Raw genomic sequence first — 27,721 nt, forward strand, 5'->3', positions numbered from 1 at the left:
ACAAATAAGTCAGTTCACACTGACTTATTACAGGGCTAGCAGAAATCATTCGACGTCCGGCAACCATCAAATAATTTCTCCCGCAGCGGAGACATGCGGGGGGGTTATGTCTGTTACACATCCACACATGTTAACGCCGGGATTTGGAGGCATCACAGGTGCTCGGGAAGCTGCAAGTTTCGGCAGCTTATCGATCTAACCAGAATCACCCCCATAGTTCAGTACACAGGAGTCTGTCTTGAGTGTTTATTCACATATTATACATAAAATACATATCAAAGAGTGTATTATACACAAATGTAAACTGCAATGTTCTGAGGACTAGACCTATATCTTAATTAGCTAGATGGAAATAGGCTGGAGGAATTATAGAGTAGGGATCGCTCCTGGGTGTCCTCCGGCTTGTTTGTTTGGAGTCTCTGGGTTGTGGAAGCCCCTCCAAGACTCTGGCCGTCTGCTCCCTCCTCTCATACATCTGGACCCCCTCATTGATGGTGCTGGCAGTGAAGTGTCTTTCATTCATATAAGCAATGGTTTCATCCCGTTTGCGGCTCACGTACCCTTTCAGTACTGTATTGTAGGGGTTGTCCTTGGAATTGGGTTGTAAGGTTTTATATTTAAACTCCTTCCTTGTGATGACTGGCAGTAGGAAGCGGCCTGTCCGGCTCTTGGTGACATCGTCCTCTCCATCAGGCTGCCCCAAGGTGATGGCCAGGAGGTGATCAGGAACTGGCACCATATCACTGCCTGATACATTGTCTATATACTGCGGATGTTTCTTACGCACCTCTACTACATCCACCAGGGACTGTTCCCGTCTCTCCTCCAGATCCAGGACTATGCGGTGTGGGTAGGTTTCCCCTAAGTTAATGCCTTTCAACAAAAGAAAAATATATTCATGAGTGTAAGTATTTATAGAGCTAGGACAGGTTACGTCTGCTATTAAGTGACAGATATACTTTGTTAAATAAGGTTTGATTTAATCATGTATAAAATGTGAAAAACAGCCACTAGAAAACAAAGTAGTATAAACAAAAAATATAACCCGGCTGCATTCAGTTGTATAGAGAATTTACGGTACTTATGTATTATCTGGGCTCCCATGTTAAATGCACCCCATTTTTTTCATACCCCCACTATCCAACTACGCATGGAGTTGATTTTATATAGTGTGGCGAGCGCAGCGAGCCACCGTGCCTGAAGCGTGGCGAGTGCACGCAGTCTCATAAGAAAAACGGGAGCCCAGATATTACATAAGTACCGAATTTACATTATTAGTTGCTTCCATGAAAACATAGTGCAGATTTAGCTAGTAGTTATCATAGCCCAGGATATCTGGGAAGAACACCTTAATTCAGGCATGTCCACACTATGGCCCTCCAGCTGTTGTGAAACTACAAGTCCCATCATGCCTTGCCACAATTTTGCTATTAAAAATGCTAAAACTATGGCAAGGCATGCTGGGATGTGTAGTTTCAAAACAGCTGGAGGACCACAGTTTGGACATGCCTGTCTTAATTCATTCCCCTATAAAGTAAAAAAAGAAAATTCTAGTACAATTAAAACCTTGTGAGAATCCGCTAGGTGGGCTTTGAATACCTAAGTAACATCTGGACCCAATGCCCATCATCTAAAAGGTGCCCATACACGGTGCGATCATTGCTTGCATTTTGGACTACATCGCATAGCACTCCATCCGAAGCTAGTTCACAAAGTATGTGCAGCACATACTTTTTGAACTGTGCGATGGGATGTGCGCGGGAGTGCGTATCGCACACGCAAAACGCACCGTGTATGAGCACCTTAACACTGACTTTCTTCTTGCACTGGGTATTGGAAAATAAAAAAGCAAAGAGAATTCTATATTACTGTAATTTATGTGACCAGCAGGTGGCGCACCATTGCATGTAATAGTTGTAAGATCTCTAGTAAGGTAAAAATGAAGACTACACTGTGTACAGGTTGGGTATCCCTTATCCAAAATGCTCGGGACCAGGCGAATTTTGGATAATGGATTATTCCGTATTTCGGAATATTTTAATATTTCAATGATGTATCTTGAGGTATCTTGCATTTATGTTGTACATATACATCAAACACATGAAATAAACACAAATATATTTTATTTGTGCATAAAACAAGGTTTCAAAACATGAAACAAAGTTTGTGTACAATCTCAGGCACTGAATTTAAATGCCAAACAATCATTGTCTTGCACATATATAGTGCCAGTTACATATCATTGTCATTCCCTCAGTACTGCTGTACTGAGGAAATGAAAAAAAAAAAAAATTGTTCACTTTCTGAAATTATGGTTTTTGGAATAATTTGGATAACGGATATTCGGATACGGGATACTCAACTTGTATTCAATACTGCGGTTGAGCTGTCACAGCTCGCAGGGTCAGTATTCAACTGACCCCCTGCATACGCTGTGTCCTCCTCGCTCCGTTTTTGGAGCGAGGGGGAATCGGCGTATGCGGCCGCTGTAACAGTGAGACTCAGGGCTAAATGCAGCGGGATATCCGAATTATCCGCGAGCCTCGCTGTTTGGGGGAATCCTTTCCACAGAACATAGAATAGGGTGAGCGGTCAGCGTGGGGGTTAGACAGCGAGGATCGCTTGTTTTCTTCGATCCCCGCCGTTTAACCCCCCCTCACCTGCTGCATTGAATACTGGCCTATGATAAATGCAATGTTATACTTGGCTCTTATTTGTTGGTGGCTGATACAGACAGCTGCAAAGGTTTCATTTTCCTCTACATTAATTTCAGCTCATCTTAGCAGGTGCTCCTATAAGACTTGGGGCACAGGGCTTGGAGAGATTTAGCTCTGTTCTGAATGTTCTGTTATAGGAGTACAAGGTACTGTAATCTGAAGTGATTAACCCTTTCAGAGCCAAGTGATGTATTCATCATAATGACCTGTAAGATTTACCTTCTATAGGAAATATAATTTCCTCTACCTCCTCATGGCAGCCAACACATGGGTTTCCTCCTCATAGGTAGATATCTGGAAAGGAAAGAAAAGACACTGCCCCTATATAAGGCCCGCCCCCTCAAGGCTCAGTGTCTTTTTTTTTTTTTCCCTTTCCAGGTAGATGGAGGCTTACCCTGTGAAGTGCTGCAGCCTTCCCCGCTGCCTGGTGCAGTAGGGGTTTAGGCAATGTTTTTGGATGGTCTGAGCCCTGCTGCTGGAGATTCCCGCTGCCAAGTGTACCTGGGGGATGGTGCTGGGCAAAAAAAAAAAAAAGCGACGGCGGCTTGTACCTGTAATTATATGCCTTGCCAATTATGTCTAAAGTTTTGAGCCATTTTAGCTAAACTATACATATGCCAAGCATTTCTATGTTAAATGTTGTCTGTCTAGTTTGTCCTGTGTTTTATCCATGAAGTGCACTTCTCTCAAATTATGAGATTCTTTTTTATAGAATTGTATGTATATATTTTGTTCTTTTTTCCTTTTTTAAAATACATTTTTCATACTATTGAAGAAACTTGTAATTGCGATTATATTCTGAACACAGCTGCGCTTCTTGCCAGTGCATGTCAGCTTAGGCAGCGTGCATTATTAGCTTAAACTTGTTCTCTAGACGCAGTTCGCTTAGCGGCAAGAACCAACGCCAGTACAGCGGTAACCAGAAGGGCACTCTGTCTTAAACCTTGGGCGGTAGATGCCCAGTCAAAAAACAAATTGGTATCTCTACCCTTCCAAGGTGAATACTTGTTCGGTCGGAAGCTTGATGACATAATTTCTAAAATTTCAGGGGGCAAGTCTGGGTGGTCAGAGGAGTTGGCACGCATACATACAGAAAGAGTCCTAGAGTATTTAAAGCAGCATGGATGGCTCATAAATGTAAAGAAAAGCCAGCTGGAGCCAGCTACAGTGGTGAAATACCTTGGGTTGCTTTTGGCCACAAGATCAATGACGATAAGACTAAAGCAAGAAAGAAGAGACAAAATAAGTAAGGAGGTTCTAAGTCTCTTGGCGAAAAAATTCGTACGTTCAGGAGATTGCGTGAGAATCCTAGGTCTCATGGCGGCGGCACTATACACAATTATGTGGGCGAGGTTTCACCGGAGAGCTCTTCAGAACTGCTTCCTGTCCCAGTGGGACGGGGACGGAAAAAACCTGTCAGAGAATGTACCTCTCAAAGGGGGCACAAGCAGACCTCAGATGGTGGTTGAATGCAGAAAGACTACGGTAAGGAAGATCATTCGCAGTAGGAGAGCAAGTAGTTCTTACAACCGATGCCAGTCAGACAGGATGGGGCGCGGTCTGCGGAGGCTTGGCAGCTAAAGGCGAATGGGGAAGGAGTCTGTGCCAAACCCATTCAAACATAAGAGAAATGAGATTGGTGCTTTTAGGATGTCAATCTTTCCAATCCCAGTTGTGCCAAAGGGACGTAGTAGTCAAGTGGTTGTCGCATATATCAACAAACAAGAAGCAGAATGATGATGTTGGAGGTGACAGGAGTGCTGCATTGGGCAGAGCAGTTGGTGCGAAGCTGGTCAGCGGTCTTTATTGCGGGCAAGAGGAATCACCTGGCAGATGCCCTGAGCAGGGCCCCATTGATGCTCGGAGAATGGGAACTGTCTCAAGAGATAATACACTGCAATAGTGGAGAGATGGGGTCTGCCCCAAGTAGACTTGATGGCATCCAGAAGCAATGTGAAAGTTCCTGTCTTCATCTCGAGACAATGGGAACCAGGAACTTGGCAAGTAGACGCACTGACGTCCCCCTGGGGGGCAGGTCTGATGTATGCGTTTCTGCCGTTCCCAGTCACTCCAAAACTGCTGAGCAAAATACAAAGAGAAGAGGCCACGGTCATAGCGGTTCTACCACATTGGGCAAGAAGGTCCTGGTTTCCCAGACTGAGGAGGATGGCAATAGACACACCATGGAGTCTACCTAGTTGAGGTGATCTGTTACGTCAGGGAAGATATTTTCAACCCCAACCAAGCAATTGTAAACTGACAGCGTAGCTGTTGAAACCAGAACCCTGGTAGAGAGAGGATTCTCAACTAAGGTGGTAGATACGCTGTTGAAGGCGAGAAAGTTGTCTACTTCAGGGACATATTATAAAATATGGAAGACCTATGTTGAGTTCTGCAAGGCAGGTGGTGGAGACCCTAAGTCCATACCCACAATCCTTGAGTTCCTGCAGGCAGGCCTAGAAAGGAAACTATCAGCAAGTTCGTTGAAGTTGCAAGTGTCGGCACTCGGGGCTATGTTGGATATGAAAATAGCTGAGAACAAGTATGTGCAGAGGTTTGTCCAAGCAATTAAGAAAATAAGACCTACCTTTCATAATCCAATGGCACCATGGGATTTGAACATAGTGCTTAATGCGTTGACGGAAGACCCTTTTGACCCACTAGATGAAGTACCCATTAAGTTACTTACGGCTAAGGTAGCTTTCCTTGTAGCCATTACATCGGTCAGAAGGGTATCAGAGCTACAGGCTCTCTGGGCGGAAGAACCGTTCCTTAATTTTTTTGATGAGAAAGTTGTATTAAGGACAAACCAGCGAGGCTGCACAAGTTTGAGGTCAAAAGAGTGGAGTCTTGGAGAAGAACCAAAAGGCTGTTCTTGGTAACGGAAGGTAGGAATAGAGGCATGGGCGCTACGAAAACTACGATAGCCAGATGGATTAGGAATTGTATAGCAGAAGCATACAAGATAAAGAATTAGAGCCACCTAAAGGGATTAGAGCTCACTCAACGAGAGCCGCATCAGGGGCTGAAAGGGAGGCGGCATTGTTTGATGAGCTGTGCAAAGCGGCATGTTGGGCATCAGCCCATCCATACGTTCACTAACCACTATATAGTGGATGTAGGCTCATCCAGTGATGCGAAATTCAGAAGAAAAATTTTGAGCGCAGCCTTATAAGTAAAAAAAAAAAAAAAGTAAGAAGTGCTAGAATGCTTTGCAAAGAAGATGGAAGGTGGAATTTAACCTTGTATCCTTTGCTATGTTGAAAATATTATGATAAAATTGTATTATAATTTCCCCGCCCAGTGAAGAAACTGCTAGGGCAGTGGTTCCCAAACTTTTTGAATCACGGCACCCTAGAGCATCAAAATATTTTCAAGGCACCCCTAGGCCAAATGCTTCTTATCGAGAAATTCAGAAAAAAAATATTAAAAGAAGTGCATTGTGTTTTATATGTCACAGTTATCTGGTGAGGGACAGGATTTGCTTCTGTTTGTCCACATATATTATGATTGTCAGCCACAAGCACTGGTTTTGCCTGGTACATTGGCAATAAATAATATGAATTGATCTTGGTCCACCAACCCAAGGCACCCCTGCAAATGTTCTGAGGCACCCCAAGGTGCCTAGGCACATAGTTTGGGAACCACTGTGCTAGGGTATTACCCATATGTTGGCTGCCATGGGGAGGTAGAGGAGAGTACGGATTCTTACTGCTTAATACGCTTTTCTCCACTCCGCCATGGCAGCATTTTTCCCGCCCATGTTATTAGAGTGAGATTATTGATATAGATATATATATATATATAGATATAGATATAGAACAGGGTTTCACCTCTCCTCATATATATATATATATATATATTATTATTTTTTTATTATTTTTTTTTAGAAGCTTTAAAATTAAGACACAGAGCCTTGAGGGTGCGGGCCTTATTATATAGGGGCAGTGTATTTTCTTTCCTTTCCAGATATCTACCTATGTGGAGAAAACCGATATGTTGGCTGCCATGGTGGAGTAGAGGAAAGCGTATTAACCGGAAAGAATCCATACTTTTTTTTTATTTTGAATTTATATAACAAATGTGAATGACGCTGGTATTTTTAACATCTAGATATTTTAACACATCTCTCACAGATGTTGGCGCTCAAAGGATTAAGCTGAGAAAACCCCAAATGCATACATAAAGGAAATTCAGTTGTGGGTGAATTGCCTGAACTGTGGCGTTTAAACATAGACAATGGCAGCCCGATTTGCAACCTTTCAACGTCTTATGCTCAAAAGTGCTTGTTGGCCTATGGGAACGAATAAAATATAAATGTTTACAAAAGGATGAAAAAAGGTAACTGCGTGCAACGTTGAACAGGTGGTTATAGGAACCCTATATACTGTATTTATGTGTATGTGTGTATATATATAATATAAAATCAGAGTTACCTGCTCGTCGCAGCTGAGATGGGGCACATTTCCACGGCTTGTGAATGTATTCGTCAGGCAGTCCAGCGAGCTCGGGGCACCACTTCCTCACATAAGATCCGTATGGGTCGCAAGTCATGGCAGAATCTACCGGATGCATCACAAAATTCCAGTGGTCCAGCCCCGACATTCCCCCGTTCTGCCACATCATGGCATTGATAGCGACATCTGCATCCACAAGGGTGTCCTAAGTGTCAAAACAAGACCATAGTCCCCATGTGTTTATTACATATAAGGTCATGTCCTGTAGTATGGGGGACACCTTATGGCCTATGAAGCATTTTAAGTGAGAAAAAAAGGGATTTTTCTAAGAATTTACAGTTCAAATCCCTTTCTCTGATATTAACCTGGTGATACAGCTCATATTGGGATGCCTCCCCCGCCGTCGCCACCCGTCGGTACAGGTACCCCTCGCCGCCCCGAGCACCCCCTTAACCCTGCCTGTTTCCCTGAAGCGGAGACGGGCAGGGACACAAAGCCTCCCCGCCGAGAGACTGGGACGCACGCGCATCCCAGTTCATTGTAGCCCCTGCCGCCGGCGCTCGCCAGCGGGGAGGGTCTGGCAAGCCCGGCCAAGGATGGCAGGGGCTCCATCTGTACATCAACATGCAGGTAAATAAAAATAATAAACTTGGTGGGAAATGGCAGCATCATGAGTACAGAGTTGAAAAGTGACAGTCCGGCCAGCTCTCGACATCCCGACCTAAGATGGAGAAAGTACCAAATTTGCTCCAGGGCCCTCCAGAACCAGAAAAAGAAGTGTACCATACCGTAGGCATAAATATCAAGTCCCAAAATCCTAAGGCATCCAGCAAGAGCACAGGAGAAGTCTTTGAGGAGCCCGCGGCATCTTCACAGTAGCTAGATACAGTATGCAGTGACTAGAATCTGCACTGTTAGGCAGAGTCGCTGACAGTAGCATGTCCAGGATAGAATCAGCTACAGGTATAGGCCCAGATGTATCAAGCTTCAAAAAATGATAAAATGGAGAGTAATAAACAGCCAGCCACTCAGCTTCTACCTGTCATGTTACAGGCTGGGTTTGAAAAATAACAGGTAGGAGCTGATTGGCTGGTTATTTATCACTCTCCATTTTATCACTTTTGAAGCTTGATACATCTGGCCGATTGTGAGAATGGAAGGCTCACAAGATATAGGTATATCTATTTTAAATTCCGCCGCAGGGGTGTAAGAGGAGGAAGAGTTATCCACTGTATGTTCACCAAATATATTAAGCAACCTGTGAGTAGAGGCATGTCTATCCTCAAGAAGATGGTGTATATAGTGAGGCATGATGTATGTGAATGATACGTAGGAGATTTCCCGCACAATAACGAGGCCAAGCAACCCTTTCAGGGATGACCCACAGGAAGGTGACGGTGGCTAGCACACCCCCCAGCAATGTAGGATATCAGATAAATGTGAAGTTGCAGGCCATAGGGTAGCGGAGGACCTCATTCCACGAAGGTCCAAGATGGCAGCGGTCACACCCCAGACACGGAGACGCAGCAGGCAGGCACCGGAGCATCAACCAGGGTAAACCACATCTAGACAACAAGGTGCGAGCCCCGGGTCACCTAACAAAGACAGGACTTGTCTATCACAGTAGCCGACAGATCCCAGAGCACCACGTTGGGGAACCCCGCCGCTGGAATCACCCTGCAGCAGCGAGTGCTCACAGTGAGCACAGTCAGGACAGAGAGTCGACTGTAGCAACCCAAGGGGTGCAGTAGAGAATCCCACCGCTGTGTCCAAGAAGGAGAGGGGTACTGCCGTATAAAAAGGACAGTTATGCAGGATTTAATGTGGGAGAGCATGCAGCCACGTCTTCCTCCTAGCTACCCCAGGCCACGCCCCCAATTAGTCTCCTATCTACACACACTAAGTGTAAAAAAAATAAACACCTAGCTAACCCTGAATGGCTGCGGCAGCAGCCCGTTCAGCATAGCACCCACTCCTGTGGGCACCTAAAAAGAACTGAGGCATGATGGGATGCGGAGGGAGGAGCCTGCCTCTCTGAAAAGTTTAGCATAGGTGCCTGGCTCCTATGGACCCTCCTACTTCCCAATGTGAGCTGCGTCACCAGGATAATTGAAAGAGAAAAATAATAAAAACCTATTCGTACAACACTTCATCAAATAAAATGTTTACAGCTGCGCCCTTGCGTGTACCTGGAACCACTTGTATCCGTGAACCCAGTGGATGTGCAGATAAGCCACTAGGAAGGAGGCTACGACATGCCTGGAGTAATTACACATCCAGCCAGTGAGCCACAGCTCTCTCATAGCGGCATCCACCAGGGGGTACCCGGTCTTCCCCTTCTGCCAGGCTCGCAGGTGCTCCTGATTACTGCTCCAACGCTGACTCTGAAATAGGCAAACATTTCATCATCAGGTAACAGTACTATAAGGTCCGCTAACAAACGTGCAGGTGTCCGGCGCAAATTCTGTCCAATCATTTCAGTGTATTTATGTAATCCACTACGCCAGCTAACAAATGGCCTAGTTTAGGTTTGGTTGGAACAGGGTGAATTTGACCCCGTTCCGACGGTGGGGTGGGGGTGGGGGGTCTGCGCATGCACGTATTTGCGCATGTGAAGATCCCCTGTGTGAGGGGTTTCGGTGAGTACCCCACTCACCAAGGCGTTTGCACGGGTAGGGGTGGGGGCGGTGACCATCGATGATTTCTCCTGTAGCTGCATGCGATGGGATGTGTTAGCGAACACATCCCCTCGCATGGCAGTGAAGGGATCCGGGGGCGCCAGGGGGTGGCCGTTCGGTAGGGCAGTGTTAAGGTGCTTCCTAGGCACTGACTAAATGCTGCATAGCTAGCCAACCTGAATCGGGCCCATAGACACAGAGATGTCCCATCCAAAGACCATTCAGCCACTGGCATAGCCTACGTACCTTGTATGCCAGTCTGACTGGTTCCACGGGCATGTCCGGGAACAGTACAAGTAGCCAGTATGCCAGGTCACGCCACGCGAGCTTCCTCAGGAACTTTGGCACATTTCTTTTGGTAAAGTAAGCTTCATGCAACACTGTCCTGGGGCTGATCTGACCAAAGTGAAGATAGGGGGAAATATGGCTGGTGTACGGTTTATCGGCACGCCCGGATTCCTTGTCGTAGTGTTTTATTCCTTAAAAAGAAAATATTGTAAGTAAAAATATAAATTGGAGTGTGAGTTACTGAGGTGAGAGGTGACATATACCGGAGTATGGGTTACTGAGGTGAGAGGTGATATATACTGGAGTGTGGGTTACTGAGCTGACATATACTGGAGTGTGGGTTACTGAGGTGAGAGGTGACATATACCGGAGTGTGGGTTACTGAGGTGAGAGGTGACATATACTGGAGTATAGGTTACTGAGGTGAGAGGTGACATATGCCGGAGTGTGGGTTACTGAGGTGAGAGGTGATATATACCGGAGTGTGGGTTACTGAGGTGAGAGGTGACATATACTGGAGTGTGGGTTACTGAGGTGAGAGGTGACATATACTGGAGTGTGGGTTACTGAGGCGAGAGGTGACATATACCGGAGTGTGGGTTACTGAGGCGAGAGGTGACATATACTGGAGTGTGGGTTACTGAGGCGAGAGGTGACATATACCGGAGTGTGGGTTACTGAGGCGAGAGGTGACATATACCGGAGTATAGGTTACTGAGGTGAGAGGTGACATATACCGGAGTGTGGGTTACTGAGGTGAGAGGTGACATATACTGGAGTGTGGGTTACTGAGCTGATAGGTGACATATACCGGAGTATAGGTTACTGAGGTGAGAGGTGACATATACTGGAGTGTGGGTTACTGAGGTGAGAGGTGACATATACCGGAGTGTGGGTTACTGAGGTGACATATACTGGAGTGTGAGTTACTGAGGTGAGAGGTGACATATACCGGAGTATAGGTTACTGAGGTGAGAGGTGACATATACCGGAGTGTGGGTTACTGAGGTGAGAGGTGACATATACCGGAGTGTGGGTTACTGAGCTGACATATACTGGAGTGTGGGTTACTGAGGTGAGAGGTGACATATACCGGAGTGTGGGTTACTGAGCTGACATATACTGGAGTGTGAGTTACTGAGGTGAGAGGTGACATATACTGGAGTGTGGGTTACTGAGGTGAGAGGTGACATATACCGGAGTGTGGGTTACTGAGGTGAGAGGTGACATATACTGGAGTATAGGTTACTGAGGTGAGAGGTGACATATACCGGAGTGTGGGTTACTGAGCTGATAGGTGACATATACCGGAGTGTGGGTTACTGAGCTGATAGGTGACATATACCGGAGTGTGGGTTACTGAGGTGAGAGGTAACATATACTGGAGTATAGGTTACTGAGGTGAGAGGTGACATATACCGGAGTATAGGTTACTGAGGTGAGAGGTGACATATACCGGAGTGTGGGTTACTGAGGTGAGAGGTGACATATACCGGAGTATAGGTTACTGAGGTGAGAGGTGACATATACTGGAGTGTGGGTTACTGACGTGAGAGGTGACATATACCGGAGTATAGGTTACTGAGGTGAGAGGTGACATATACCGGAGTGTGGGTTACTGAGCTGACATATACTGGAGTGTGAGTTACTGAGGTGAGAGGTGACATATACCGGAGTGTGGGTTACTGAGGTGAGAGGTGACATATACTGGAGTGTGGGTTACTGAGGTGAGAGGTGACATATACCGGAGTATAGGTTACTGAGCTGATAGGTGACATATACTGGAGTGTGGGTTACTGAGGTGAGAGGTGACATATACCGGAGTGTGGGTTACTGAGGTGAGAGGTGACATATACTGGAGTATAGGTTACTGAGGTGAGAGGTGACATATACCGGAGTGTGGGTTACTGAGCTGATAGGTGACATATACCGGAGTGTGGGTTACTGAGGTGAGAGGTGACATATACCGGAGTGTGGGTTACTGAGGTGAGAGGTGACATATACTGGAGTATAGGTTACTGAGGTGAGAGGTGACATATACCGGAGTATAGGTTACTGAGGTGAGAGGTGACATATACCGGAGTGTGGGTTACTGAGGTGAGAGGTGACATATACCGGAGTATAGGTTACTGAGGTGAGAGGTGACATATGCTGGAGTATAGGTTACTGAGGTGAGAGGTGACATATACCGGAGTGTGGGTTACTGAGGTGAGAGGTGACATATACTGGAGTATAGGTTACTGAGGTGAGAGGTGACATATACCGGAGTATAGGTTACTGAGCTGAGTGGTGACATATACCGGAGTATAGGTTACTGAGGTGAGAGGTGACATATACCGGAGTATAGGTTACTGAGGTGAGAGGTGACATATACTGGAGTGTGGGTTACTGACGTGAGAGGTGACATATGCTGGAGTATAGGTTACTGAGGTGAGAGGTGACATATACCGGAGTATAGGTTACTGAGGTGAGAGGTGACATATACTGGAGTGTGGGTTACTGACGTGAGAGGTGACATATACCGGAGTATAGGTTACTGAGGTGAGAGGTGACATATACCGGAGTGTGGGTTACTGACGTGAGAGGTGACATATGCTGGAGTATAGGTTACTGAGGTGAGAGGTGACATATACTGGAGTGTGGGTTACTGACGTGAGAGGTGACATATGCTGGAGTGTGGGTTACTGACGTGAGAGGTGACATATGCTGGAGTATAGGTTACTGAGCTAAGAGGTGAGTTGTAATATACTTGTATTTGAAAAAAATAGGCATGATCTCTCATACTACAGGAATGCGATAGTCAGCATATTGGCGGTCAGATGCCCATGTTCAGCATATGAACACGGACCTCCTAACAGCCGCCAGAAGACCAGAGCCGGAACATCGACAGCTGGCATCCTGTTTGGTAAGTATGAGGGGAGCGGTAGTGGCCGGCCAGGGAAGGGGGGGGGGGGTTAGCATTAGCCAGTAATGGGGGCACATAGGGTGTGATGTTAAGTTTAGGCATGTAGATGCGGTGGTTAGGGCTGTGGGGCAGGGTTAGGTTTAATCAGCGGGAGTTAGGGTTAGACACTTAGAGCGGGGGTTAGGCAGTGGGGTGCGACGCGTTAAGGTTAGGCACTAGCGTGGAGGTAGGGTAAGAGGGTTATGGTGCCTTTGGAGCCGCTGTCGAAATTCTCAGTATGGGGATGCCAGGGTCGGTCTTTGATCGCCGGCATCCTGACCGTTGGGATATTGTATATATACCTACAGGAATATGCATGTGTGTCCTTTTACCTGTAGCACAAGTACACCATACAGCACAGGAAGCTCGGCGAGACCGGGTCTGTACTACTAATGTACTACAGGGGCTGGGCTTTGGCTTTAACTGCACAGGAATGAGTTTTAAATTCATCCAAAGTTGCATACAATGGAAGAAGAAATAAATGTAAATATTGAAAAATGTATTAATTAATGCAATTAAACTAATATCTTTAAAAACTATGAATAAAATAACTCTGGACAAAAAAGGAAAAAAGTGCATACTAGCCTCCTGCCTCAATAAAAAGATAAGCACTTTTTTCCTTTTTTGTCCAAATTTATTTTATTCGTAGTTTTTAAAGATATTAGTCTCAATGTATTATTTAATAAAAAAAAAATATATTTACATTTATTTTTCAAAATCCTTTTTATATATTTGTATCTAAATTTTTGTCACAAGCTATAAATTGTTTTATAACAGGCAATTAGTCGCCGCAACTTCATCCATTGTATGCATTTTTAATACAAGTACCTCACCATTACTTTTTTATTTGGAGATTGGCTGACACCCTAAAAATCATTAAGGGAATATTGCCTAGATTTATAGTTCAACAAGGACACACAAGTGGCTCCACTCATCTATTTACTACATCCAAAGTTGCAACTGATGCTCAGCGGAACTCAGAACGAGAAAGTTGCGACCACTTCTAAAAATGAAAAGAGCGGATGATGCCCATAAGAACATCCTTCTATCATTTTCATTTTCAAGGATGCAATAACGAATTGATAGACAGAATCTGACTGGTTGCTACGGACAACATTACCTTTTTCATTTTTAGAAGCGTTAGTAAATGTTCCCCTTAGACTCTTAGTATCACACAGATGTACAATGTCGCACAGTGGTTTTGCCGCTTAAAATAAGATGCACATCATTGACACACGTGACGCTCAGAATATTGCTATATTGTCATTGTATATAAATGTACCAGAAATTTAATTACCGTCTTCAAGGAAGTTTCCCAGGCACGCATACGCTCCATCTTCACTGAAATCCCAAGATTTCCGGATAGTTGCTGCCCAGTCAATCTGCAGAAACACAGAATAGTCTATGTCAGGCCTGACCAACATGTGGCATTCCAGCTGTTGTGAAACTACAAGTCCCAGCAGGCTCTGCCACAGTTTTGGTATTAGGGAATGCTAAAACTGTGGCAAGGCATGCTGGGATGTGTAGTTTCACAACAGCTGGAGAGCCACAGGTTGACCAGGCATGGTCTGTATATTATCTATAGTGTATATTATAGACCTAGATTAGCTGCTGAAGTACTGGGCAGTTATGCAGGGACCACACTTACAGGCCCCACCACCAGATGACAGGATCAGGGTTATTTGTGGTTTGCCCACGCTGGCCACAGACTAAAATGATTTTCTGGAGTGACAATACACAATGATGCTTACCACACTGCCATCTTTCCTTTTAGGCATCTTTGACAGGTTCAGCCTGTCCAGGTCCACTGTGTCTGGCCAGCATGATGGGACAGGGAGGCTGGAGGGAGCCTGAAGAGGTTCGCCAACTGGGGGCGCCGAGTTCCTTTGACAGCAGCTTATAAAATGACTGACAGAACCGATACCTAGAAGACAAGGAGCAGAAATGGCCTTTGTACGCATGTCGCAGTGACCCTGAGATCACCCCAATATCAGAATATGAAAGACACAGGGAGTTTTTATAGTATGCAGTAAGATTTATACCTTACAGAAAGCCCTTAGAGCAGAGGTGCGGCTCAGATTTATCACGTTATGTCTGTGTTTCTAGGCTAACTCAGGTTGGTCATTAGAACCAATTCTAGAGATATATTTGGGCAGCACGGGCGGTGTAATAGTTAGCATTACTGCCTCACATCACTGAGGTCATGGGTTCCATTCCCACCATGGCCCTAACTGTGCGGAGTTTGTCTATTCTCTCCGTACTTGCATGGGTTTCCTCTGGGTACTCCTGTTTCGTCCCACATTCCAAAAATATACTGGTAGGCCAATTGGCTCCCAACAAAATTAACCCTAGAATGTCTGTGTGAGCGTGTACATGTGGTAGGGCATATAGATTGTAAGTTCCACTGGGGCAGAGACTGATGTCAATATTCAACTATACTGTAAAGCGCTGCGGAATATGTGTGCGCTATATAAGTAACTGGTAATAATAGTCTCTGTACAGCGATGTGGAATATGTGTGTGCTTTATAAGTAACTGGTAATAATAGTCTCTGTACAGCGATGTGGAATATGTGTGCGCTATATAAGAAACTGTTAATAAATATATAGCGATAAAATCAACAGTTTTTTGAAGCCAAGCAATTGCTTATCTAGACTTAAGGTTACAACTCTGTATAACGACATCTTCCTCAGGACTGACTTCATCCTGTGGGGTCGATTCTGTTAGCCGCGGATGATTCGCGAATGATCACTGCATAGGACGCACTTTACGGCAGATGGAATTCGCCTAAAAGTGTTCCTGCTTCATGGGGTTGTGAGCTATTTTTAGCGAATTCGGGCCTGTGAAGGGTGTGAGATTGGGCTAAATCAGGTGCAGTTTCCGGCGCACCTCGCACCCTTCGCAAGTAATAGGATCGACCCCTATATATAACATAACTTTTACTTTTAAGTGATCCCCCCTTCATCCTCCTAATTTTTCCCTTACCCTCTCCCTCCACTTACCCACCATATTCCCACAGTTCTTCACCTTTGTATTTCAGATATGTGTCTTTTAGATTCCTTGGAAATTCCTCTAGAACTTTCCCATCCTCTGTGAATATTCTCCATACTCTAAGGCCCTTTTATTACCCTAGATCAGTGGTTCCCAACCCTGGTCCTCAAGTACCCCCAACAGTTCACGCTTCCAAGGTCAACCGGCAGGTGTGCAGGTGCACTCATTATTCACTGACACATTTTAAAAGGTGGAGCTAATTGTTTCACTCACGTGGAGACCTGAAAAACTTGAGCTGTTGAGGTCTTTGGGGACTGAGGTTGGGAACCACTGTCCTAGACAATAGTGTTTGTCCAAAGCAGTTTAAAGGTGAATATAGGGGTGTAACATGTTTGGGCCACTTAGCATATTTTGGAGTACCCCACATACTATCAGAAGAGCATTGGTCCCATCACCCCCTGTAAAGCCTTCACTCCTTGCGGTTGGGGTTATATGCAAAGATCATTTATATTGTTCTAATAAACACAAATTAAACCATGGTGGGCTCATACAACCCTGAGCCAAGTGATATCAACTACAAGAGAACATACCTCTTAGACCAACACCCTCGGTACTGACCGAGTATGGCTCATATAGACAGTATGAATGGGACTTCTTAAACATTACTCCTTGTTTCTTTAAAGTCTCAGAAATAAAATCATCTCTCTCTTTTAACCATGGCTCATAGACTGCATTCACTAAGACGGTGTCCGCCCCTGTCTCCTCCACAAGAGATAGAAGTTCTTCAGCACACACCTGGTTCACCCTTAAGACCAGGTGGCTTCCATACATCTGCATCAGAGACTGGCTGAGCTGGAATAAAGCCTGGTGAAGCCAGTATTTGGTAGCCCCACCAGTGGCCAGTGTGAAGTTCTGTCCAGTCTCCTCACTCAGACTCCACAGGAAAACAGGAATGACCGGTGCTCCAAGCTCCAGGGCTGCGATTAAGGCCGGGTTATCGTGAAGTCTTAGGTCTCTCCTAAACCAAACCACTACTGGTCTCATCGACACAGGACTCCTCGACACACAAGAGTTTTTCTTCCTCCGGCTCCTTCTACCTCTTTTTGCCTTATTTGGTTCTGTAACCGTGGACTTCATGTGGTAAATATCCCCACCATCACAGCTGAGAACACAATCCTCGGGCTCTGGCTGCCCACTATACGAATTGTCTATATCTGTCCTCTTGTGGTTGGTGATTTGAAGTCTTGCCAGGTTTTTCGAAAGCTCTACACCGGCCGTATCTAGTTTTAAGTCATTTGTGATAGGCGGGGACTTCTGGTCATTTTTCTGGGTTTGAAAAGTAGATTTTTTTGCCGCATCAGCAAAGGAGAGTTTAGAATTGGAGATACTATGTTTAATTTGACCACTGTTGCCATCAATAAGATGGTCCGTAGAATTGTGGTCTTCTTGAAGAGACAGCGCCATTGCAATCTCCAACTCTTCATCATAAGACACAGAGTGCGAAGATCCCTATGAACAATGAACAGAGACTGGTTAGCAATCTGTAAAGAAACATAATCCCTTGATAAAACATCAGTTAAATTTAGTTTATGCCAGATATGACAATTGGTCTATATAGAGAAGTCTGAAATCTTACAAAAAGGGATTTTTGTAAGAACTTACCGTTCAAATCCCTTTCTCTGATCTCATCCCGGTGACACAGCTCAACCTTGGGATGTAAGAGGGGTCCAAAGGAGCCAGGCACCTATGCTAAAGACTTGAGAGGCAGGCTCCTCCCTTCTGCATCCCAGATATCTTCAGTTCAACTTCTAAAGCATACTAGGATACATTAACTCAATAAAATGCCTGAACATATTAATATGCACAATTCATTTTGTATAACCAATAAACATGACAACACATGAAACAGTATTATTTACTGAGCGTAAAGGGAGGGATCGCTGTGTCACCGGGATGAGATCAGAGAAAGGGATTCGAACGGTGAGTTCTTACAAAAATCCCTTTTTCTCTTTCACTCATCCCGGTGACACAGCTCAACCTTGGGACGTTCAACAGCCGGTCCTTTGGGAGGGTACGCTCAGGCTTGCAGTTCTCATCACTGCTCGCCCAAATGAGGCATCCTCCGACGCAAACTCATGGAACCTGTAGAGTTTTGTGAACAGAGGACCAAGTGGCAGCCCTACATACCTGGTCTGCCGAAGCCCCATGGTGCACCGCCCCAGAGGTAGCAACCGACCTGGTGGTATGAGCATTTTTCCTGGAAGGTACTGGTCTACCTACTTTTGTGTAAACAAAGGCAATAACAGACCTCAACCACCTAGCAATGGTCTGCTTAGAAGCAGGCCAACCTCTTTTATGAACATCATATAAAACCAGCAAAAGATCTGATTTCCGAACATCTTTCATTCTGTCCACATATATGCGTAACACGCGAACCACATCCAAAGTTTTTAACTTGTGCCTATTTTTTACCCCTCAGATGGGGAAAACACCGGAATAACAATGTCCCGATTTAAATGAAAAGAATAAACAACTTTCAGAAGAAACTTAGGGACTGTTCTCAACACAGCCCTATCCTCATGAAAGACCAAAAATGGAGCTTTACTAGATAAGGCTCCCAAATCCAAAACCCTTCTAGCAGAAGCGATAGCTAACAAAAAGTGAGAAACTTCCAAGTGAGATATTTCAGGTTAGCGGACCTCAAAGGTTCAAAGAGCGGTTTCTGCAAAACCGACAGCACCAAAGATAGATCCCAAGAAGCCACTGGTTGTCTATATGGAGGCCTCAGCTGAGTAACCCCCTGCAAAAAAGTTTGAATCTCAGGCAGTAATGCAACTTTTAGTAAAGGTCGATAACTGTACTTTCAGAGACTGAAGACTCAGCCCTGAAGCAAATCCATCCTGCAAAAATTCCAACAACCTGGAAACCTGGTTTTCCACACCCTGTAATAATTTGCTGCGGAAACTGGCTTCCTCGCATTAATCATGATACGAATCACTTCCTCTGAAAATCCATTATTTTTCAAAATGGAGGTTTCAAGAGCCACACCGTCAAATTGAACCGAGGAAGGTCCTGGTGCAGAAACGGGCGTTGCCTTAGAAGATCTGGCCTGAGCAGTAGTCTCCACGACTGTTTCGCTAAGCTCAGAGTGCTTGAATACCAGGATCTTTTTGGCCAGTCTGGAGCAATCAGAATGACACAAGCCCTCTGTTCCCTCACTCTCTTGAGCACTGGAGCAAGCATCGGAAATGGTGGGAACACATACGCCAACCTGAACCCCCAAGGAATTGTCATGGCGTCCACCGCCCACGCTAAGGGGTCCCTGGTCCTGGCACAAAATCTGGGCACCTGCAATTGTGCCTGGACGCCATCAAATCCACATCCGGCATTCCCCAACGAAAAAACGATTTCCTGGAAGACTTCCGGGTGTAAGGCCCATTCTCCTTCCAGGAGATCCTCTCTGCTGAGAAAGTCCACTTCCACATTCCAAACTCCTGGTATGAATATAGCCGACAAGGCGGGAACATTGACTTCGGCTCATTTGAATATCTTGGTGACCTCTGCCATTGCCATCTTGCTGCGCGTACCCCCTTGATGGTTCAAGTAGGCCACACTCGTGGCGTTGTCCAATTGAATGCTGATGGGTAAACCCTTCAACATTGCCTCCGCTTGAACTAGGGCCTTCCAAACCGCCCGTAGTTCCAGTACATTGATGTGCAAAGAAGTCTCTTCCTTGGATCACAGACCCTGCAACCGAGAGTTCAAGACCACCATTTCCCAGCCTAGGATTGTGGCATCAGTGGTAACTGATGACTGGAGAGAGCGTCTCATCTGAAGAGATATCACATCTGTCCACCACAGCAAAGAGATCTTTGTGTCTGCTGTCAACAGAACCGTCTCTGTCTTCATAGTTTTGGGATTTCCCGACCACCATGCCAAAATGTTCCATTGGAACGGCCTGGAGTGGAATCTGGCGTACTGCAGTGTTTCGAAAGTCGCCACCATCTTTCCCAGGAGCCTCAAACAAATCCCCACCGAAGGACTGTGGGAATGCAAAATGGTCTGCACTAGCAGGCGAATGTCCCTGGCTTTCAATTCCGGAAGGAACACTCGAATCAAATGAGTGTCTAAGATCACTCCCTAAAATTGCAACCTTTGAGTGCGAACAAGATTGGACTTTGGTAAGTTCAGAATCCATCCATGACTCCGCAAAAACTGAATTGTCAGATTCTTTTGTAACTGTTCCGCTGACTCTGCTTTGAAAAGCAGATCGTCCAAATATGGGATGATCACAATTCCCTGAAGTCTGAGAGCCGCAGCCATGACAGTCATGGCCGTCGCCAGTCCAAAGGGTAGAGCCCGAAACTGCAGGTGTAAATCGCCTATCGCAAAACGCAGTAAGGATTGATGTTCTCCGCAAATAGGAACATGCAAATAGGCGTCTTGAATATCTATGGATGCCAGGAATTCTCCCGGCTCCAGGCTTAGAAGGGCTGACTTCAAAGACTCCATCTTGAAGTGATCCACCCATAAATGCAGGTTTAGTGCTTTTAAGTTTAGAATGGCTCGGAAAGACTGGTCCGGTTTGGGCACCAAGAATAGAATGGAGTAAAACCCCTTCTTTCATTCTTCCCGCAGTACCGGTACCGCCTTGTCGATGAGAGATCTCGCCGCCCCCAAAAGGGCTTGTCTCAAGCGAGCCTCCCTGGGCAAGGATGTTGGAAGAAATCTCCTTGGCAGAGTTCCCTTCAGGTTGATTCTGTATCCCTGGGAAAATACATTGAGCACCCAGAGATCCTGGCATGACAGTGCCCAAGCTTCCCGGTACTGCAAGAGGCGACCCCCCACTCTGGGTCCAGAGCAGGGAGCCTCCAGCCCGTCATGCAGAGGGATTTTCTTCACTTTTGGCAGCCTGCTTCCCTGAAAAGGCGCCAAAGCGGGATCTGGGACCTCAAACCTTTCCCCACGTTGAATCTGCCCCTACCTGACACACCTCTGGTAGAAGCACCTCCTCAAAAGAAGGAACAAAAGGACTGCCAAAATGCAGCGAACCTAGAGAGACTTGTTTATTAGAAGAAGAGGGCAAAAATGTACTTTTACCCCCCGTGGCCTGTTTGATGAGAGCCTCCAACTCCGAGCCAAACAGCAATTCCCCTTTAAAAGGCGAAACGACAGGGATTTTTTTGAATCACTATCAGCATCCCAGGCCTTCAGCCATAAAGCTCTCCTGGCCGTCACAGATGTGGCAGACACCTTGGAAGCCATCTAGACTCCCTCTTACCCTGCTTCGCAGGTGTACTCAGCTGCTGCCTTGAATTTTTCAGCTAAGATGAATTCCTCAGAATCCGGTTGCAGCAGAGAGCATAAAGTGTATGCCCAAGTAATCATGGCCTTTGACACCCAAGCAGAAGCTATCACGGGTCTGAGCGTAAAGCCCACACCCTCAAAAATTGCCTTTAAACAACCCTCCAGTTGCTTGTCTGCAGGGTCTTTAAATGCTGCACCACCTTGAACCGGCAAAACAGTAGCTTTGGACAGTCTGGCCACAGGAGCATCCACCAAGGGAACCGTTTCCCACACCTTTACGTGTTCCTCTGGTAAAGGGTATAAAGTGAAAAACCTCTTGGGCAAAATAGGCTTTTTTTCAGGAGCTTTATAAGCTCCGTCCAATAATTCCTGCATGCCTTCATCTGAAGAAGAAGTAACAGCATCCCTGCGCTGTCTTTTAAACACTCCCTGCTGTGGGGCCTTATCCCATCAGATAAATTTAAAGCTGGTCTGACTGCGATGATCAAATCATCCACACCAGGGACAGAGACATCCTCTTCTACCTGATCCCATACTATTTCTTCCACACATTCCCCCTCTTCCTCTGACCCCATAAGTGGGGCAGGAGGGGAAGAAAATGACAACTTAGGAGAACCCACAGTGTCCTTAAAGTGTTCCATAAGAGTACTGTTTAATTTCTGTACCCCCAAGGCAGTTCCCTGCATTACCTTAAGAAAAGCAGTATCCCCCTGAGATGGTGGGATGGAACCCATAGACAACTGAGAGGATGACAATGGTCTGGAAGAACTCACCAATTCATCCCTTTGTCTGTTTAAAAGCTGCACTAAGGCAGACATAGATTTTCCTAAAGACACAGTCTGGCTCCGTTTGCTCAGCCCTCTGGGCTCCTCTAGGCACAGACTCACATAAGAGGCAAATATCCCCCTGGTCCATCTGTTCAGGGGTTAAAGTAATACCGCAAAATCTGCAGTTTTGCGCCCTGGTCGACACCCCCTCCCCAAAAGCAGCAGCACCACACCTTTCTGTCATGTTAAATAAACACAGTGCAAATAAGCCAGGCGTCAGTACACAAGTCAATATACCCAGTGTACTTATCTGTCTGCTGCAGGACCCTCCAGGTCACTGGGGATGGTGTCGTCTGTGAGAATTCAACAACTCTGCCAGCAGGAAGAAATCCACACCTCTCCGTTCCGCGCTGTGCAGCTGAATCGGTGCCAACAGCAGAGGGAAGAGACCAAGTCCCTGCTGCAGCGGGGAGACCTGGCTTTTGGCGCCTATTCTCCCCCTACAAGCCGCTCCCACCGATGATTCTCCTATTCCTGTGACTCCCCTTCAATGGGGATCACATGGAATTGCCCAGCAGTATCTGAGCTCCTGTACCTGGCTACGACCTCCACGGAGTTCAGCCAGGAAACCCATCCAAAATGGCGAGCACCATCGTGGGGTGCTCGTTGCCCAAGATCCCCCCTATGAAGGGAGCCGGCTTCGGGGTCCCCCAGGGTCCAGGACAACCCCCCCTGAGCAGGGGTTCAAGCGCCGCGCTGAGAGACCAGCAAGTGTCTCTCAGCGCACAGGGAGCTGACAGGACGCGCTTCTCTCACACTACCTGCCTAACTAAAGTGTAAAATTAATAAAATAAAAAACACCCTAGCTAACTCTCTTTGTGGCTGCTCCAGCAGCCCTTCAGCATAGCACCCACTACAGTGGGCACCTAAAACGAACTGAAGATATCCAGGATGCAGAAGGGAGGAGCCTGCCTCTCGAGTCTTTAGCATAGGTGCCTGGCTCCTTCGGACCACTCCTACATCCCAAGGTTGAGCTGTGTCACTGGGATGAGTGAAGGAGAAAAAGTTTTGCAAAGCCATCCTGATGAGGTCATCAAATCTAACATTATTGCCCAATGACATCACTCTCTCTTTAAAGTACAACCACACCTTAGATACCTCAGGACAGCCCGCAACGGTTTCAGGACTAAATATAACATCCTCTATCTATCCCATCCTACTGCTCTTTAGATAGTACCTTGTTTTAATAGGCACCATGGCATTCAGGAATATGGATAAAGATCTGAATTAATCCATGGAATTTAATTCAACTTGTTTTTAAATAATTTATCCGATTATTGGGGATATTCAATCCTGACCATGCGGCACCCTGGAATCAGCATACACCATTGTGTGATCCCCCCTGCACTACTTGGTCGACGCTGCAGCGGTCTCAGAAGCTCATGTAAAAGTCGTTGCATTTAGTGTATGAATACAGCACCACAATAGGTGGGGAGCGCAGCGAGCCACAGAACCCACAGCGTGGCGAGTGCAGCAAACCCGCAAGGGGCTTGAATGCGCCCTCCCCCCTGTCGAGCTCCTGACCGTTGGGATTCCGATGTTGGAGAATGACCATCGGTCAGTTATACCATACCCGTTCACAGAAGTAAATTTAGCTCACAGACACAACTATGGGCCTAATTGAGACCCAAATGCATATGTCCAAAAAATTACAGATCACCATTTTCTGGTGATCGTAGTTTAAGGGGGCATCGACTCAGCATTAGATAGGACACGTTTTCAGGGAGTTGAAATGCAGCCAAAAACATGACTAGGTTAGCTTAAACATTAATGTTACATAAGGTAAATGGGGAATAATAATAATAGTACAAGTACCTTTGAGAAGTATGCGCGGTGTATGTGCAGCAGCTGGGAATGCAGGGCAGGGTCAATCTTGCTCAGGGTCTGTATAATGTCAGGGAAGTGTGACTGAGTTCTGGGCTCCCCCATGAAGGACAGGATCATACAGAAGAACTCATCAGCCTCTACATCACCATCCAGCAATTGCTGCTTCATATGCTCTACGCTTCTGTCCATTGTAATACACTCTATTATTCCCTGTTACACAAGCAGCACATCAGTGTTTTATAACCAGCCTGCCCTGACTGGTCTCTCTCTCTCAGTCTCACACTCATACTGTATCAGCTTTCAAAGCCAAAATTTCCTGTACGCATGCTCAGAACAGCCGAAAGCAGCAGCGGCGGCCATCTTGGTTAAGGGCGATATGCATCTGTGTGCAGCAAAACTACAAATCCCATGTTCCTCAAGAAATGTACAGGAGGCCACCGATTCCTTGGGAATCATGGGAATTGTAGTTCAGTGTGGCGGGTTCGGGCTGTTTTCTGCCACAGTGTAAATAGGAAAAGTAGATTACTTTTAATTATGTAATAATTGTTATAGAACATCTTTGTGTTTAATCTAATTCATCCGTTTTCTCCTGTGTAAAAATAAAGCGGTATTCTTCTGCATTTAAAAATTACATAAAAATACATTCAGGAGAAACATAGAATTTGACAGCAGATAAGAACTACTTTGGCCATCTAGTCTGCCCCTAGAAAAATGTTTTTTTTTTTTTTAGGGGTAAATTAACTATTACTTTAAAATAATTAAAATGGTGATGTTGCCCATAGCAACCAATCAGATTCTCTCTATCATTTTCTAGGATGCAATAAAGAAATGAAAAACCGAATCTGATTGTTTGCTATGGGCAAAAGCACCTCTTTTAGGTTTTGGAAATTACCTTAGACTAACCATTATTCTGCATATTTGGGGCCAATTTATCAATGAGTGATGAAACTCCTTACGAATGATAAATGGTTCTCCAGCCGATCAAACACATGGCAGTTGGGAGCTGACTGGCTAAAGAACCATTTATGGTACTTGTGTATTATCACGGCGCCCAGATTTGCTACGTACGTTAACGTAGTGAAATCGTATCACATCGCATCCAAATATTGTATGACATGCGATGCAATGCAATACGATGCGATTTTCCTATGTCATTTATTTACTGCTCTCTGTCAGTGAATACATTACAAAAATCATATCCAATATAAAATCGGGTACGATATCGGATCCGATTTTACATGTTTTTTTGGCATTTAATGTACTGTACAATGTGAATGCATAACAATATAAAATCGGTTCCGATATCGGGTCCGAGATATCGGATACGATATCTCGGATCCGATTTCAGACCTGATTTTACATGGTTTTATGGCATTTAATGTAAAGTACAATGAGATGACAAACAATGTCATTTATTAATGTGATTTACTCACGCCACCCCAAAGCGTGGCGAGCGGCGACGGAACGCGTCCTCCCGACCTTTTCATTCCACCACTATCCACATCGGCGTGGAGTAGATTTTATATAGTGTGGTGAGCGCATCGAGCCAAATGAGGCCCATGATTATTGATACTACAGGGGTTTGCAGGGTTTCCCAACCTGTGTTAGCCCAGTATGTTGTCACCTGTACAGTATGCACCATTGCAGACAGTTCAGCATGGTGCTGGAAAGGCAAGTCAGGGATAGTGCTGGAGGAGCACATCAGGGATAGTGCTGGAGAGGCCTGACAGGGAATGTGCTGGAGTGGCACGGCTGGGGTGGGGCTGGATAGGACTGGCAGGGATGGCACTGAAGAGGTCCGGCAGGGAATGTGCTGGAGAGGCCTGTCACGGAATGTGCTGGAGAGATCCATCAGGGAATGTGCTGGAGAAGCCTGTCAGGGAATGTGCTGGAGAGGTCCCTCAGGGAATGTGCTGGAGAGGCCCATCAGGGAATGTGCTGGAGAGGTCCGCCGTCAGGGATGGTGCTGGAGAGGCCTGACAGGGATAGTGCTGGAGAGGCCTGACAGGGATAGTGCTGGAGAGGTACGGCAGGGATGGGGCTGGACAGACATGTCAGGGATGGTGCTTGAGAGTCACGGCAGGGAGTGTGCTGGAAAGGTCTGGCAGGGAATGTGCTGGAGAGACCCGTCAATGAATGTGCTGGTGTGGCCTGGCAGGGATAGTGCTGGAGAGGTACGGCAGGGATGGGGCTGGAGAGGCCCAGCAGAGAATGTACTGGAGAGGTCCGGCAGCGATGGGGCTGGAGAGGTATGGCAGTGAATGGAGAGGCACGACAGGCAATGTGCTGGAGGGGCAGGGAGGGGGCTGGAGAGGCCTGCATTCCTCCCAACTGTCCCGCTTTTCGCAGGAACGTCCCTTTCTTTGGGACATTCCCGCTTCCTTCCCGGGGCCGGCAATGCCCTGTGGTGGGGCAGTTGGGAGTCCCCCCTGTCGTCCATGAATAGACGCTGCGCAGCGTCTATTCCTGCAGCCAGAGGGGCTGGGGGCATGGCCAGCAGTCTCACGTTGCTGCTGGCCAGGCCCCCACAGTGGCGAAAATGGAGAACGCACAGTTTCCCTCTTTACCGCTCTTCAATGTTGAGAGGTATGGAACCGGCAGGGATGGGTCTGGAGAGGCAGGGCTGGGATGGGGCTGGAGAGAACCAGCAGGGATGGGGCTGGAGAGGCATGGCTGGGATGGGGCTGGAGAGGCGCAGAAGGGATGGATGGGGCTGGAAAGGCACGGCTGGGATGGGGGCTGGAGAGGCACAGCTGGGATGGGGGCTGGAGAGGCACAGCTGGGATGGGGACTGGAGAGGCATGGCTGGGATGGGGCTGGAGAGGCGCAGAAGGGATGGATGGGGCTGGAGAGGCACGGCTGGGATGGGGGCTGGAGAGGCACAGCTGGGATGGGGGCTGGAGAGGCACGGCAGGGAATGTTCTGGAGAGGCCTGGCAGGCAATGTGCTTGGAGAGGCACGGCTGGGATAGGGCTGGAGAGGCATGGCAGGAATGGGGATGGAGAGGCACGGCTGGGATGGGGCTGGAGAGGCACGGCTGGGATGAGGCTGGAGAGGCACGGCTGGGATGAGGCTGGAGAGGCGTGGCTGGGATGGGGCTGGAGAGGCATGGCTGGGATGGGGCTGGAGAGGCTTGGCTGGGATGAGGCTGGAGAGGCATGGCTGGGATGAGGCTGGAGAGGCATGGCTGGGATGAGGCTGGAGAGGCATGGCTGGGATGGGGCTGGAGAGGCTTGGCTGGGATGAGGCTGGAGAGGCATGGCTGGGATGAGGCTGGAGAGGCATGGCTGGGATGAGGCTGGAGAGGCATGGCTGGGATGGGGCTGGAGAGGCGCGGCTGGGATGAGGCTGATGCCCACCAGGTATTTTCTGTTATTATTTTAGTTTTAGCCTGTGATAATAAGATGTACATGTGCTCAGTACATATAAGTATTTTGGGCATGTTTGTCTCTGTCCATGTGGAAGGAGTGCTTAAAAAAAGGAATATACATATAAGGATATTGTGGATTTTTGTTATTTTAGTATATTACAGTATTAGTCTCTCTCTGGCCTTTCCACCCCTTCCTATACTCCTAGACATCCACAGACTCCAGGAAACAAGATGAGATAGTCCTACAATCGCTGTACGGAAGTATGCATCTTTATTCTGCTGAATCCCATTATACTATCAGCATTCCCCTTATTTG

The 27,721-nt window shown here is 46.6% G+C and overlaps 1 protein-coding gene across 1 annotated transcript; it reads right to left on the reverse strand.

The window, feature by feature from the left end:
- Positions 1-234: 234 nt before the first annotated feature.
- LOC146045141 (deoxyribodipyrimidine photo-lyase-like) lies at positions 235-24,366 on the reverse strand. Its single transcript, XM_083163838.1, has 8 exons — positions 24,024-24,366; positions 16,665-17,583; positions 14,836-15,008; positions 14,382-14,466; positions 10,099-10,331; positions 9,364-9,558; positions 7,154-7,379; positions 235-873 (listed from the first exon to the last, which is right to left on the reverse strand). The coding sequence occupies exons 1-8, from the start codon at positions 24,222-24,224 to the stop codon at positions 335-337; spliced, it is 2,571 nt and encodes an 856-aa protein (XP_083019964.1). The 5' UTR covers positions 24,225-24,366; the 3' UTR covers positions 235-334.
- Positions 24,367-27,721: the final 3,355 nt, after the last annotated feature.

The sequence above is a fragment of the Crinia signifera genome, chromosome 11, assembly GCF_055691185.1.
Source record: "Crinia signifera chromosome 11, ASM5569118v1, whole genome shotgun sequence".
Classification (NCBI taxonomy): domain Eukaryota; kingdom Metazoa; phylum Chordata; class Amphibia; order Anura; family Myobatrachidae; genus Crinia; species Crinia signifera.